This window comes from Brassica napus, chromosome C4 (assembly GCF_020379485.1).
Source record: "Brassica napus cultivar Da-Ae chromosome C4, Da-Ae, whole genome shotgun sequence".
Taxonomy (NCBI): Eukaryota; Viridiplantae; Streptophyta; class Magnoliopsida; order Brassicales; family Brassicaceae; genus Brassica; species Brassica napus.
In genome coordinates, this window is record NC_063447.1 from 4,974,878 (window position 1) to 4,991,216 (window position 16,339).

Consider the following 16,339-nt stretch of genomic DNA (forward strand, 5'->3'; position numbering starts at 1 on the left):
AATTTTTTCAAACAAAATTTGAAAGCCTTGTATAAATGAGGCCCAAGGCATAAGTTTCAACCCGCTCTGTCCAGCCCCTGAATATAGTTGAAAATTTAAATTTTAAAGGAGCAGTGTATAACTCATTTTAAAAAATTTAAAAGAGTAATATATGACTCTCTTTACCCTCTTCTATCTTTCATTATGTTTTAGCAATTAGGTGTTTTCCTGCACCATGTGCAGTAAGTAACTTCTTAAACTTAACTTATATTTAAAAATAAATTTTATTAAATATTATAGATTTTACTATTTTCTTACTAATATTTAATATAGATTTGATATATATTAAATAAATTTGTATAAAACTAATAAAAATGATATAAAATTGTATAATTATCAAAAATGTAGCCTAAAAAATATTTATAAAATTTGTAGATATATAAGAAACTAATGATCTTACGATTAGATATTTAAATTTTAAAAAAATTGTAGAAAATTTTGAAAGCTTTAGTAATACAAATTGTATAATTATACAAAAATAATAATATTTGGAAATTTAAAATGTTATATATGAATATATTTATTTTATAGATAATGTATGAGTTATTATCATATTTTAAAAAAATTTTACCAAAAAGAAATATCAATATTAAATGTAATATATTAATTATTACCATATTCTAATAATTTTGTCAAAATATAAATCAACATTAAATGAAATTATCCATGTCATATTTTTCCGGAAGCCATGTCATATTTGTTTTGTGAAATTAATTGTAGAAATGATACGTGGCAAAATCACTTCGCATATATAGTGGGATGTATGATTCTTTCTTATTATTTTGGGGGTTTTTAAAGTCCAATTCAATTCAAATTTGAAATCGTCAATTATTTTTAAATAACAAGGCCCATTGTAGCTCTTGAAGTCCGTCAAAATTTTGGGTGAAGTGTAATTGCAAACATTTAAACTTTTGAGTTTAAGCCCAACTGACTTTTTAAGTTTGCAATTACAATTTTGTGTGTGAAAATATTTTTTTCCTCAAATTTTGGTTGACAAATTCAACTTCCTTTCTTATTTTTCCCATTTAAATCTTCATTAGATTAAGCTTGAACAAGTACAGTTCACCCGAAATTGGAAGATCCAGGGTAATCAAGCAAAGGCTTCAGACATGAGCATTATACAGAGGCAATACTCCATCAAAACAAAACAGATCCGTAAAGCCAAAAAAAAAGAAAATCTCAAGAACACATATATATGATTGTCATCGATCTTCATTAACAACAACACTAGCTCATCCTGGTCTCTATCAATCTATTTTAGTATCAATTACTATATCTTCAAAATAGAAGGAATTTTCTAAAATCATCATTGGTATACTACTTCAAAATCCAATAAACCTATCATCACTAAAGTTGAATCTTAGTAAGATATTTGGTTTGTTCGTCTTGTATTGGTTTTGTTTATTGGCCTTTTTTTTAAAAAAAACGATATCATTTCCTATTAAATCCAACCGATAGCATCAGTTACAACAAAAGAGTAAAGCTTAAAGAAATAATTTTGGTTGATTGGTAACCCAAAATCATAAAACTAGTTTTTGCAGAATGAGAACCATAACACTAATCATGATCTGATGTTCATGGAAATACAGATAATTTCCAAAAACGCAACACATCACTATTAAGAAAGTAATGATATCAGTGGAGATAGTCAACTATGAAGAATAAAAACTCTGTCAACTTTTTTTCATCAAGACACTCCTCCACTGCTATACTACATAAGTGTGGCTTGTGATTTAACCTAACTGAAAGTGCAAGCTATACTTAGAGACGAACTGCATCGCCAGTTCTTGAAATACACCATTTTCATTTCCAGCCAGAGATAATTGTTCTTCTTCCCACGCAAAATCCAAGTTAGTTTGTTCTACCGGATATTCATTGTTATGAGGTGGCTGTTGCATTTGTTGTGGAGGGATTACAGAAAAACGCTGAAAAGTTGAAAGACGAGCTTGAACATGAGCAATCTCAGCTTGTAGATTCATAACCTAAGTACACCCAATAAACACAAAGTCTTGTAAGTTTCAACATAAATGTAACAGTCCACTAGCATTTAAGAAAATGTTTCAAATAAAGGACCTGGTGTTGAAGAGAGAAGAGATGGCCAACAGAGCCATAAACAGGATCACTGAGCCTAGCCAAAGCCTCGTAACAGAGCGTGGAGACCGCATCATGCCGCTTGTTCAAAGGCAATCTCAGTAACATCTTAGAGGCATTGCTTGCTCCAAACACTTTGTGAACCGCTGCAAACGTAGCAGTCCCTTGCTCTGCATCGAAATAAGGAGCGAAAACGCATCCACTCACACACTTCCTCCTCAAGAACTTGCACGCCCCGCATGGTCCTTCTCCTCCTCTTCCACCGCCGTTCAAGTTTCCGGTCATTATCTTCAAGTAGAAAGAGAGAAAGAGATGAGTTGTTTATTTACATGACAGGCCAAGTCGTTGAGCTACTCCAGTGATTTTATATACAGGAATGAAAAGTGTTTTGAGTTTTGACCGTCAATGTAAGTTTGTGAACCCTATTGAATGATCAGCCGCTTATTATTCATTTATTATATATTTTACTAGTTCTTAGGCTTTACGTGAATACTACTCATGTATTAATGTACATGTAATTATTATATATCCTCCTATGAACATTTAATATCGGTTCCAAAATTCTATGTTATAAATGATCTTCTTGTAACATGTTCAAGATTTTTAGTGTGACTGAAAGTAAAATCAAACAAACGCTACCAAGTAGGCCATCCACTAATCTGTTAAATGAAATATATATGTTGTTTAAAAGATATATACGCAAAGATAAGATCGATATCAAAGTGCACATACCACGTGTGATCAATTCGTATAGCTCAAATCAAATGTACATAACCCTAAAACCCTAACATTTTTTATTACATAATTTGTAGCCCTACTGGCCCCTATTCATGCACTTTCTTTTCATGCTTTCACATCTGTTGTCACACTTCTCTCTCTCTCTCTCTCTCTCTCTCTCTCTCTCTCTCTCTCTCTCTCTCTCTCTCTCTCTCTCTCTCTCTCTCTCTCTCCCTTAATGTACATGTACGAAATTTGAGTGTATACATGTATATAGATATCCCCACATGAACGCATTAGACATTGAAAATGTAGGACGGAGTCTTGAGATGTCTGATTCAAACCATAACCCTAGATGTAAGAACGTCTCAACACGAGTTGGTTTAGAGAAACCGGAGTGCGACAAACATTGGAGGCGATGCACAATTGACACTGAAAAACACACAAACACCAAAACATGCAAGTATTACTAATAAGTTAGATCTTTCGTAAGTGAGACAAGACAGCTATATAATTAAATTTCTCTTTTCCATTCTCCACTATCACAATCCCGGTCACAATCAAGGTCAAAGTGATAGTTTTCGTGAAGAGAGATTTGAGAACCCAATCTCCTGACCTTCTTTATTGCTTCTTCCTTTTGTTTCTGTTTCACCCGACATTATTAACTCACACTCGATCCAGTCATCTCTTTTCTAGTGTTTCTATTTATTCTTAGTATTAAATTTATTTTCAAACTAAGAACATATAAATTTATGAAGAAAACTCTTTAAGGTTACTAACTTTTAAAGGTAATAATTTCATACTAATATGTATTGAACTAACCAGTGCTCGCAACGCAACATATTTGCACAAACTCAATGACTAAATTCATGAGGAAATCAACTTCCATTAACCATGTTTTTTTTGGGTGAAAGTAATTAAACACTGAAAAGCACGTGGTTGCTTGAGGAAAAAAATTCTTCGAGAATTTGAAGCCAAAGAGACAAAACAGAAACTGCTTGTATGCTGTTTTCCAAGGTAAACAAAACAACCACGTCGTAAGACCTATACACGTCGCATGACCATATCCTCTATGATTTCATGTCACACGGACCTAAGCATTCATTCACTTACATCACCATCCATTCTCTAATAGTGAGCCTATAACAACCCTTTTTATTGCGTCTGTATACGGTCTACTATTTGTAATGCCTCATCCATCACAATAATACCAATATTCATAACTCAACGCACAACCACTTGATTATTGTTTAGTAGTTAACTAGTTTTTTTTTTTTTGAAACACTAGTAGTTAACTAGTTATTGTTATCATTTTCAGAGTTGACTTTTGAATTTATAAGGGGTACTTTTTGTAACCATTAAGTTTAAAGTCTATACAAGAGATTAAAAATTCCAAATTTTGTTTTGTGATATGTTAATTTCCAAACGATCTCTCTGACATAAATATAGATCGTCGTTAACTCAAAATGATAGTCTTCAGTATCCAACCATACATATACTTATTTAATTAAGAGTAAGTAGGAAATAGGAGCGTTGGAGAACCGAATTGCGCCGTTCGGTTTCTTGTCTGCTAATACGTGAATCGCTCTACTCCGTTTTACAACAATTGTAATTAGCCTCCAGCTCCATAATTTTCAGATGTTTAAATTTAATGCCCCAAAGAGCTTAACATATTCGAACTTGCATCGGTCTTCTATTTTAAACAAAAACAAAAACGGTATACTTAATTATTAGTATGCTTGATCAATTAGACAATTCGTTTAAAGCATCCCTTTAAATATATATTCAGGGGATGCATGTATACTGCCATATATCTACATTGTGACTATGAGCCTATACTCCCTGAGGAAAGGATGGTGGCTCACTCGTCAAGATCACCACTCACTCAAAACTCTATAGCTGGGGAACAACGAAAGACGCTGATGTCAACAGAACGTAAAACAATCTCAGAGAAACGCTACTTGGCTGCCCCTCAGGAAGGAGTAATGGAGACATACCAAGAGAAATCTAACCAAGGAAAAGGAGGTTCTAGCTACCACCCCTTCCAGGAAAGAGTAGATAGACATGGCAATGCCTTTGGTGAGAGAATTAGTACCAAACAAACTAGAAACCCGCCACCTGAGACGAATACAATAACATTAGACAATTCAAACCTAACGTGGAGGCAAAAGGCGGCACAGGAAAAGGGTAAGATATACAGCTCACCAGCTTATGTTAAGGAGAGAGACCAGGCAGCCAGATCAATCCGAAGAGGCAGAGATTTATTCCCCCAGAGAAGCACGAGTCAATGGAGGCCTAAGAGGAGCGGGGAACAAGAAGTGAATTCGACACTAGCCCCAGCCCCTGCTGAACCAAACCGAGAACAAAACGCTCCCAAGAATAATGCTCAGATGGGGACACACAAGGAGCGCCTAGCAACAGTGGAAGAAGTGATGGAAGATCTCCACGAAGTTACACGTCAGTACCTAAATTGCACTGATCCAATAGAAGCCGCTGCACGACGCCAGCGTGTCCTTTATAGTGATGCAAGTGGTCTAATGGAAGAGACAGCTGCGAGAATTGTCGCTTCCTCATCTAACCAACACAACCTCCCCGTCGCTGAAGGAGCTCTTAACAGTAATCCGAACACTCCTCCTCCAATCCAGGAAAAACCCTCCCAAGAGTTCCTTTTTCCGGATCCATCACTGATCAGAAGCCCTCAAGGAGGGGAAGATGTGGAAGAAGATATAGGCATGGACCCATACTACAGTGACATCTCACCAAGGACTGAGGCTGCACTCTTGAACAAACGGAAAGAGAATGCTGCAAGAATAAGGTCACTAATTGTTAGTGCCTCTATGGAACCAAGGGTGAGCAGGGGTCTATCACAGAGACCACCAGCAAAACCCCAAGCAGAGGAAGAGAAAGAAGAAACACTACAAGAGTTCCAAAATAAAGTAAGAAGAGGAACTAGCAGGTCCTCTAAAAGAAGATCACCCCGCAGCAGTCCTAATGTGCTCTTAGGAGCGAGTCTAAAGAAACGAAGACTATCTCAGATTCAGAACTCACCAAACAGAGGAAAAACTGGTGGGGAATCATCTGCCAGAGGAGCGAAGAAAAATGGAAAAGCTCCAGTGATTTCGGGGTCATCTTCAGCACAGAACCCGCCTATTCAACTCATCCCAACAATGTCTAGAAAGACCTCGGATTTTCGGGATGCTCCACCCCAGGCTCCTTAGTCACACTGAGCTGGAACTGCTGCGGGCTGGGGAACCCTGCAACAGTCCAGAGACTGCGAGAAATCCACAGAAGGAACTCGCCTGACATCATTTTCCTCATGGAAACGAAGAACAATCTCGAAGTGGTAAAGAAAAACTTAGAGTGGTACCCGCTTGAAAACTTCCACGAAGTTTCCCCCAACGGTCCAGGAAGTGGAGGTTTGTTCCTAATCTGGAACAATGAAATCCAACTCACGGTCAGATCCAGTAATAAGAACTTCATTGACACAATAATTACGCAGAAAGGCGTTACCTTCCAAATTACATTTGTGTATGGAGAACCAGATCATACAAAGAGACTGGAGGTTTGGAATGAGATCTCCACCCTAAAACCTGCATCAGGCCAACCGTGGTTCTTAACAGGTGATTTCAATGAAATCACAGAGAATAGTGAAAAGAAAGGTGGACCTGAGAGAGCAGAGGGTACTTTTTGTGCATTCCGCTCATTCTTGTCCGAGAATGACCTTTTTGATATCAAACACTATGGTAATTTTCTGTCGTGGAGAGGAAAGAGAAATACCCACATGGTGCAATGTAGACTGGACAGAGCCATCAGCAATAGTGACTGGATGGAGGTGTTTCCCTCCTGCAGAAGTCAATACCTCAAGTACGAAGCCTCAGATCATCGACCTCTACTAACATTTCTGGACACAAGAAGGAAGAAAGGGCTAAAAATCTTTAGATTTGACAGAAGATTAAAAGATCACATAGAGGTGAAGCTAATTATCCGAGAAGTATGGGAAAGGACTACCCATTTAGATGTCGGAGGAAGATTAGCCTGCTGTCGACGAGCAATCTGTGAGTGGAGTAAGGAGTTTCAAGCAAATAGCAGGAAGATGATAGAAACACTCCGTATCCAACTCGATGATGCTATGTCCAACCCTGTGCATGATGATGATCTAATTCATCGAATCAACATGCAACTATTAACTGCCTACAAACAAGAAGAAGAATATTGGAAGCAGAGAAGTAGGCAGCTATGGTTGGCATTGGGGGACTCAAACACAAGCTATTTTCATGCTACCACAAAGGCTAGAAAATCCAAAAACCGTATGACAGTGATAGAAAATGATGCTGGTGTACCTTGGTTTGAGGAGGAGCAGATAGCTAACGTAATATGCAAATATTATGACAACCTTTTCAAGGCTAACCAGACCACAGACCTGCACATTGTTGAAGAAGCTCTCAGGCCTTGCGTTTCATCTCAGATCAATGAGGCACTGATTCAAGACCCCTCTGCAGCAGAAATCAGGGAAGCCACCTTTGTTATTCACCCTGATAAGGCACCAGGTCCGGACGGATTATCGGCTAGCTTCTTCCAAGCAAATTGGGAAGTCGTGGGTCCAGCGGTAATCAAGGAAGTCCAGCTCTTCTTCAACACAGGGGTGCTCCGGCCTGTACAGAATGTAACCCATGTTAGGCTAATTCCAAAGACAGTGGGGGCAAAAAAGGTGGCAGATTATCGTCCTATTGCCCTCTGCAATGTTTTTTTAAGATCATATCCAAATTACTAGCGCTAAGACTGAAGACAGTGCTACACCTGATCATCTCGGAGAACCAATCAGCATTCATTCTAGGAAGGGCCATAGCGGACAACATTCTGATTACTCACGAAGTGCTTCAGTTCCTGAAAATATCCCAAGCTCAGAAAAGATGCACCATGGCAGTCAAGACAGACATGTCTAAAGCCTATGATAGGGTGGAGTGGGGGTTTATTGAGAAAGTTCTCCAAAGGCTAGGTTTCCACTCTAAATGGATTCAACTAATCATGCAATGTGTGTCGACAGTATCCTACTCCTACCTAATCAATGACTCGGTTCATGGCTCAGTGACTCCTCAAAGAGGAATAAGACAGGGAGATCCACTCTCCCCATACTTATTCATTCTGTGCGGCCAAGTATTATCAGGACTGTGTCAAAAGGCAGAGAAAGAAGGTACCTTGCAAGGCATCCGAGTAGCCAGAGGAAGTCCAAGAGTGAATCATCTGCTCTTCGCAGATGACACCATGTTCTTCTGTCAGACATCATCTGCCAGTTGCACTGCACTCTCTAATATCTTGAAGGAGTATGAACTGGCTTCGGGGCAGAAGATCAACAGTGAGAAATCTTCAATCACCTTTTCATCCAAAACACCAGAAGACACAAAGAGATCTGTCAAAGAAGCACTTGGAATTGTAAAAGAAGGAGGCCAAGGAAAATACTTGGGGTTACCTGAGCATTTCGGCAGAAGGAAAATGGACCTTTTTACAACACTGGTGGACCGAATAAGACAGAGAGCCTCGAGCTATTCAACAAGACACCTCTCAAAGGCCGGGAAACTGACCATGCTGAAGGCAGTATTGACGGCAATCCCTACATTCACTATGTCCTGTTTTGAGTTACCTGTCAGTTTATGTAAGAGAATACAATCAGTTCTTACACGGTTCTGGTGGGACAGTTCCGATGGAGTTAAGAAAATGTGCTGGGTGGCTTGGGACAGACTAACTATGCCGAAGGCGGGAGGTGGCTTAGGGCTAAGGGATATTCAGTTATTCAATCAAGCCCTCCTAGCTAAGCAAGCATGGCGTATCTTAACTAATCCAAACTGTCTACTGGCGAGAGTACTCCTGGGAAAATATTGCCATAATAAAAGCTTCATGGAAGTTTCAGTTCCCGCAGTGTGTTCTCATGGTTGGAGGAGCATCTTACATGGTCTAGAGTTACTAAGAGATAATGTGGGCAAGGCACTAGGGAATGGCTTATCAACTAAGGTGTGGAAAGATTCTTGGATATCTTTAGATAAGAACACTAAGCCTTATGGACCTATACAAGAATCAGCTTTGGACCTAACGGTCTCCGACCTCCTAACGTCAGACATGAAGTGGAACAAGAGTAAAGTCGAAGCGCTTTTACCTCTGATGGCAAAGGAGATCCAGCTGCTAAATCCAGGACATCCAACCACAGAGGACATCCATGTATGGCAACCGCTACAATCAGGCAAATACACCACTAAATCAGGTTACTATACAGCAGCAATGAGAACTCAGCGTATACAAGAACATATCGCAGATGCTTTCGACTGGATAAAGGACATCTGGAACGCAAAATGCTCACCTAAGGTGCAGTTGTTCATGTGGTCAATCATCCAAGAGGCGGTCCCGCTTGGAGAGAACCTGCGAAGACGCGGAATCCAATCAGAGGCGCTATGTATCAGATGCAAGGGTACAGAATCCGCAATGCACATCTTTTTTAATTGCCTTTTTGCTCAAGAAGTCTGGAAGCTAATCCCGTTAAGACAAGTAGTTCACCTAGCTACGGAGACAGACTTCAAAAAAGCGGTAATAGCCTGTAGACGCTTGACATGCCTCCCCCCTACAGGGGTCTCCACCACTATCCTCCCGTGGATGTGTTGGGTTCTTTGGACAGCTCGGAATACATTATTGTTTGAGAAAAGAACTCTCACACCTGAAGAAACCGCAACAAAAGCTGTAAGACTTGCAAGGGAATGGATCAATGCGCAACCGCAGAAAACACCAACAACGCAGGGACTAACACAAGCAAGGAGAACTCACCGGATTCAAACCACCGAAGATGCTATACCAACATGCAAATCAGACGCAGCCTTTGACGCAGAGTCGAAGAAAGCGGGACTAGCTTGGATCATCAGAGAAGAATCGGGAACCACTATCAGTCAAGGATCGAAACCCCAAGGAAGTGTAAACTCCCCTCTTATCGCGGAAGCACTGGCGCTCCGTGTAGGTACCATCGACGCAGTGAAGCTCGGGCTCTCCAAGCTCCGGATGCTCTCTGACAACTCAACGCTCATCAGAGCTATCAACAACGACGCACAGGTGAAAGAGATTTTTGGGATCGTCAAAGATATACAAGAACTCTCTTCTGTGTTTGTCGAGATCTCCTTTGCTCATATTCGTCGGTCTTCCAATGTGGAAGCCGATCGACTAGCCAAAGTCGCTCTTTCTGTTTCAGTTGTTTCTAATCCTTAGTGGGTCGACAATGGGCCTGAGGGCTTCTTTATTTATGAAAAAAGTATGTGTTACAAAAAAAGACTATGAGCCTATACATTTCGACGATGTAGTTCGAAAAAAAATATCGAGGAATTTCAGATTTGACTGATAATTTGTCGAATTTGAATATGCGACCAGAACTATTGATTAAAACTGTCTTACGTTTGAAATGCAACCACTGTCTGATAATTATCCGACCAGGAGGCAATTATTATATCAAACAAGTAATTCTTTCTTCATAATGTTGAAAAAAGTAATAGTGAATTGAATATTTTGCTAGCTAACCATTTATTATTATTATTATTTTGAACAAAAATTTAACAATTTATTATTCTCTTTACTATTTGTCATCAAATAGACTTAAAACGAAGTCATATATATGCGTGTGCGTGTGTTTTTGTGTTTGTGGTTATATAAACAAGGTACACGAATTTTGGGATTATGTTTATATAATTTATAATAGAGTCAATTTATGAATATACTTCATATACTAGTATAATTCAAGGCCACATTTATACTTTTAAGGAATCATTTGTCAATTTGTGGAACACGGAGACAAACTCATCGACTATAAATCGCTGGGCATAACTTTGTAAACTAACAATTCATATCAGGTTTTGTAATTTGTACTAGCTAGCTAGATTTTCAGTTCCTGGCTTGTTCTATGTGTCCACATATTTTTTGAGCAAAATTGTCTTGTAACCCTTTTTAGTTGAACTTAAATCTATAACTGTGGAAATTTTTTTTACAACTGAGTAGTTCGATAAATAATTTTACGATCTATTCTTAAAGATATTTGGTCATTTAAAATTGTGTTGATTTGCACCTTCTAATAAAAAAAAGTGTATAGATGCTAAGAGACTAGGAGTATATGTTACCAACCGGTTCAAAATTACCCTCGATATGTGTTAGTATTTATCATTTGCTAAAATACTAAGCATCATTATTTAAAGATCAGTGGTATATATACTAGCTTGTATTATCCTCCCACCTCAACTCTTATATCCATCTCGTTGCCTTGTTTTTAGGCGACACCATGTCATTTTATAATATTATTTCAAGTAGATATTTGACCGGTGGATTTTGGAGTTTCAAAAGGAATAATAGGATATCAGGATCAACCCAGTATGAATATATGAGTTAAATAACGCATGTGTGTATTTATATTATGTCTATTAAATTGTAAAATTATTTTAAGATTTGTAATCCATGTCTTCTTTACCAAACTCGATGAGAATATTATGATATGCGAACAACATTTTGACTGCACGAGTGGAAGAAAAGGTTTCATCAAGCCAATCGATCAATGATAATATATTACTATATAGAGAATACAATTAACTATATAATGCGCTATAAAGAACAAACCTAAGGAAAACTGTAGCGAAGTATAATAATAAATGCTAATCGAAAATGATCGACTCTTTTTGTACAACCCCAAAATTTGTGGTACCATGTCACTTCCACCTCCTACACTATCTCATATTTACGCTATTATTATATAACTCGACGATGTTTATGACTAATCAATCATTAAAAAAAATATAATGTACGATAGGGAGAATTGTCTTTTGACTCATGCATACATGCCCAGAAACAAATAGTGTGATCATGCATATTTTTTACCTGGCAATGCATGTATATACACAGAAGCCTTTTATTAAAAAATGTATATACAGGTTTTAAGTTTAAAACTAATGTTACACGTTAAGTAGGTTATCATCATCTCCAACTTGTAGGTTCTACCTATAACTAATAATGATGTACTGATGTAGCTTATCAAATACTCACTAAGATATCGTTTTGAAAAGAAAAAAAACTCAAAATTAGATGATAAAAGTTTTAGATTGTTGTTCAAAAAAAAAGTTTTTGATGGAACTCCCAACTTCAAAACTTCAATCTTTTGATGGACCTATATTTGTTGTGCTTGATTATCATCATCTATTCATGATTCATCTCCTCATGAAACTTCTTTAAAATCATCAACGTAACCTCCATTTCCATAACATATAAATATATTGTACTTAACAAAAACATACTGTATATTAACAAAAAACTGAACTTTATTTTTAACTTAGAAAATGAATATAGTGTACACATATATGATAAGTTTAAATACACGTGGAGGAGACATTGAGAAAGCAAGAGGCGTTACCAACTTTCTAAGGGAACGGCGCGTCGGACCCACGTGAAGACTGACGTCACTCGTTTCTTCGATCTTTCACTCGCTAGGCAGTTACAATCATCACGCCACATGTACCCTAAGTATTGGTACACGTTACTACATTTTATTACATTTTGACTCCCGGTTCGGGGGTATCTCGTTTCTAAACCGAATCGAACCCGTCACAACTTGTATTCTACCTTCTTCTTTTTTTGTCGGCTTTTTTATTTTGTCGGCACTTGTATTCTACCTTCGTTTACGGTAATTATGGAAGAGAAAGGTTAATTACTAAATATGGGAATTGATTTTTTTTAAAATCTAAATACGGGAGTTGATTATTTAAAATAATTGATGCTCTTTTATGAATTTGGAATGAAAGATAAGTTGGCAATCGAGTCATCCTATAGTAAGCGTAACTAATTCATTTAATTAATAACATGTTTATCTTTTACTTAAAATGGTCTTTGATCAATTACGTATGCTTTGCATTTTTATTCAACTTTAGGAAATCGAATCTTTATTTGAAATCTCCAATGGGGATTCTCCACATTGGGTTCTTAATATATATATGTACTGTGTATATACATATGTATATATTATATATGTGTAAATAATTGTGGGATCCACAATTATTGTGTAACCCCATAAATAATGGTTCTTAAAGATTCTTAAAACTCTATTTTAAGAATCTTTATCTATGGAGTTTCACAAAAATTATGGACTCCACGATTACTTATACATATATAATATATACATAACTCATATATTAAAAACTCCAATCAGAAAGAACCCCGCTTTAAGAGATGGCCTATTTACTTTAAGTGCAGTCTTCATTATTAATTGTAAGATGTTTAAACATTTGATTGCCTAATTTAATTAAAGGATATAAGTGTATTTTATCCATCTATCTTGTACGTAATTAATAACATAAAAGGAAAAGGTAAAGGTAAAGTCGTGAGATATCTCCAAAATTACAATTCACATGTAAGCTCACATCAATACAGAGAAAGCAAGAATTTTCTTTTTCTTGGAAACTAGAAGTTTAAACACGAGATATTTTCAAGAGGGATAGACTTATAAAATGATAGTTATCTTTTTATTTGTCTTTTGATCTATAAATAGTATATAATTATGCAATCAAAGGTTTCGAGAAAGAATAAGAGGCTTATCGCATGTTTGCTTCACGCAAACAACAAAATATGAGAGATAAAGAAGAGAGAGACAGAGATCGTTCTTTTTTTTTGGTTAGCTTTGTCGTCGCGTGGCTTTAAAGGCTTTCTTCTCTATACTCTCTTCTTTACCAAACCCTAATCTCCTTTCTTCACCTCCTCTTCTCAAAACTTCCTATCTTCTTCAAGAAATTCTCTCAATAATTCAAAAACCCTAAAAGCAAGAAAGAGAGAACAACTCGTTAATCGTAGGGTTGTCATGAGCGGCGGTGGGAACACAATCACCTCCGTGGGAGGTGGTGGTTGTGGTGGAGGAAGTAGCAGCGGTGGAGGAGGAAGTAGTGGCGGTGGTGGTGGGCCTTGTGGTGCTTGTAAGTTTTTAAGGAGAAAGTGTGTTCCGGGTTGCATATTCGCACCATACTTCGACTCGGAGCAAGGCTCGGCTTATTTTGCGGCGGTGCATAAAGTTTTCGGGGCAAGCAACGTCTCAAAGCTTCTCTTACACATACCGGTTCATCGACGGGCTGATGCAGTTGTAACCATTTGCTATGAAGCTCAGGCTCGGATAAGGGATCCTATCTATGGTTGCGTTGCTCACATATTTGCTCTTCAGCAACAGGTAATTAATTTATTGCTCAATATTATATAAATGTGTTGGAAATCACTATATATGAAACATGCTAATTGAATTAAACTAACCACAAATTATTTTGATGACAGTTACGTTTTATTTTCTTTTCCAAAGTAGCAAACTTCAGTTTCATTTGGGAATAATATATATTTAAATATATATTTAAAACTCATGAAAATTCATTTGATTAAGTAAGAACAATTTGTTTGTATGAACCAAGCGCTCGTGGTCGAGTGGCGCGAGGCGAATTCGTTGGTCCTAAGGGCCGCGGATTCGATCCTCCCCCTCAGATATGCTCAAGTGTTTGGCCAGGCAATTGGGTATCTAATTCTCATAGTAACAAATGGGCTGCCTCGCGCCGAGTGGTTAGTCCCCTGGGGGTTGAGATCCCTCCATGTTAATCAAAAAAAAAAAAAAAAAAAAAAAAAACAATTTGTTTGTATGAAATGAAATCGTCTTAGTTTATCGAGAATTTGTCACTTTCTTGATCTTTCTTGGTTTTGTAATCTTCTGCTTTGAGTATAAAGGGAAAAAAGCATGGTTGTCTGGTTGATTTACTGTTGTTCTTGTTTAAATAATGTTTTGGTAAATATATAAAAATGATACGGTCGTCGGGAGTTTTTTTTGCTGGTTTTGGGGAAATGGTCGGGGTACAATTTTAATGTGTTAATACGCATACATACCAATATATATATATATATATATATATATATATATATTCATTTTAAAGGTGGAGAAAATTATATACCATCGGTGCATGTAATTGTTTTCTTTATCGCTAAAATAAATAAATCATTTGGTTTATTTTGATTTGACTTCATGCATATAAATTCATGTAAAGGGGATGAATTTGTATGATGCGTGTCATTTTTATTATTTACATTCTATGAATGTTAATATTTCTATACATAAGTTCGCCTAACAACCTTAACAATCGAACATGCATTGAGTCTATATCTAATCGATAAAGTTAATGAAGGTAATAAAAGGTAACTAGTCAATGTTTTAGGTAAGTAATAAGTACATGCAATCGTTTTTATTTTGAAACTACACGTAGTAACTATTTCGGGATGATTAGACTATCGTCACGTTAAGCGTATGAAACGTTAAAACTAAGAATTAATTAACTTGTAAAATGTATATATAGGTGGTGAATCTACAGGCAGAAGTTTCTTACTTACAAGCCCATTTGGCATCCCTAGAGCTACCTCAGCCGCAAACACGACCACCGCCTCTAACGCAACCACAACCGCTCTTCTTCACTCCGCCTCCGCCTCTTTCCATAACAGATTTGCCTGCATCAGTCTCACCATACGATTTAGCCTCTATAGTCGATCCACCGACGTCGTGGGCTACACAACAACGAAGATTCGTTGATCCACGTAACCAATACGGTGGGTCATCATCATCTTCTTCAGCTGCCGTGGGGCTCGGTGGTGGAAACAGTGATCTTCAAGCATTAGCACATGAGCTCCTACATAGACAAGGATCTCCTCCACCTGCAGCTACCGACGGCTCGCCGTCTCGGTCCATGTCTAGATGAGTTTGGCTTTGATCAATATATCTGCTCTTTGTTATTAGGAAAATTAAATTACTACTCAATAAATTTAATTTTCTCGGAATATTATAAGGACCTATTGATTATAATTTTCTGACATTTACCTATAAAACTGTATTTCCTTTTTTCTCCAGTGAGTAATTCTTATGTTCCCTTAATTATAATTTATACTCATGCATTTAATCAGCCGCCGTGTATACCAATCTTCATATTTCGGCGTCGGGAATTTTCTCACAAGGCCCTTTCGCCACCATGGGCCTTATCCTTCCATTCTTATATGTCTTAATTTTCCACTAGGAAGATATACTTATGTTAAAATAACCAGGGTTCATTTCACATTTTTCGATTCAGCTGTCGTAGATTAAACCAAAATGTAAATTACACATAACATAAGTCCGATTTCGAGATGTAATAACTAATAAGATGGCTCTGCTCTCTCTTTGTTGATGTTTATGACGAGCTTCTTACTCGTCCATGTCGTCCTACATATTATTGGGCCTGTGACATAGATTCTTAATGGACTGGAAAAAGTTAGTGAGGCGGGCTGAAAGACTTCATCATTTATTATGGATTAAGCTTTAATTATATTAAACTCAAATTTAGAGTATATTTATATTTTTTTACATAGTTTTATTTTACTTATAAGTACGTGACTCTTATACGATGTGAATAATGATATTTCAAGGATATAATGCTTCAGCCTTCAGCAT

At 37.2% G+C, this 16,339-nt stretch overlaps 2 protein-coding genes across 2 annotated transcripts; one reads left to right on the forward strand and one right to left on the reverse strand.

The window, feature by feature from the left end:
- Positions 1 to 835: 835 nt before the first annotated feature.
- Positions 836 to 4,071, reverse strand: LOC106391385 (LOB domain-containing protein 19-like). The gene is made up of 2 exons (XM_013832009.3): positions 2,113 to 4,071; positions 836 to 2,021 (listed from the first exon to the last, which is right to left on the reverse strand). Exons 1-2 carry the CDS (start codon positions 2,413 to 2,415, stop codon positions 1,773 to 1,775), a joined length of 552 nt encoding a protein of 183 aa, XP_013687463.1. The 5' UTR covers positions 2,416 to 4,071; the 3' UTR covers positions 836 to 1,772.
- Positions 4,072 to 13,385: 9,314 nt separating this feature from the next.
- Positions 13,386 to 15,815, forward strand: LOC106395021 (LOB domain-containing protein 18). The gene is made up of 2 exons (XM_048753397.1): positions 13,386 to 14,059; positions 15,219 to 15,815. Exons 1-2 carry the CDS (start codon positions 13,700 to 13,702, stop codon positions 15,612 to 15,614), a joined length of 756 nt encoding a protein of 251 aa, XP_048609354.1. The 5' UTR covers positions 13,386 to 13,699; the 3' UTR covers positions 15,615 to 15,815.
- Positions 15,816 to 16,339: the final 524 nt, after the last annotated feature.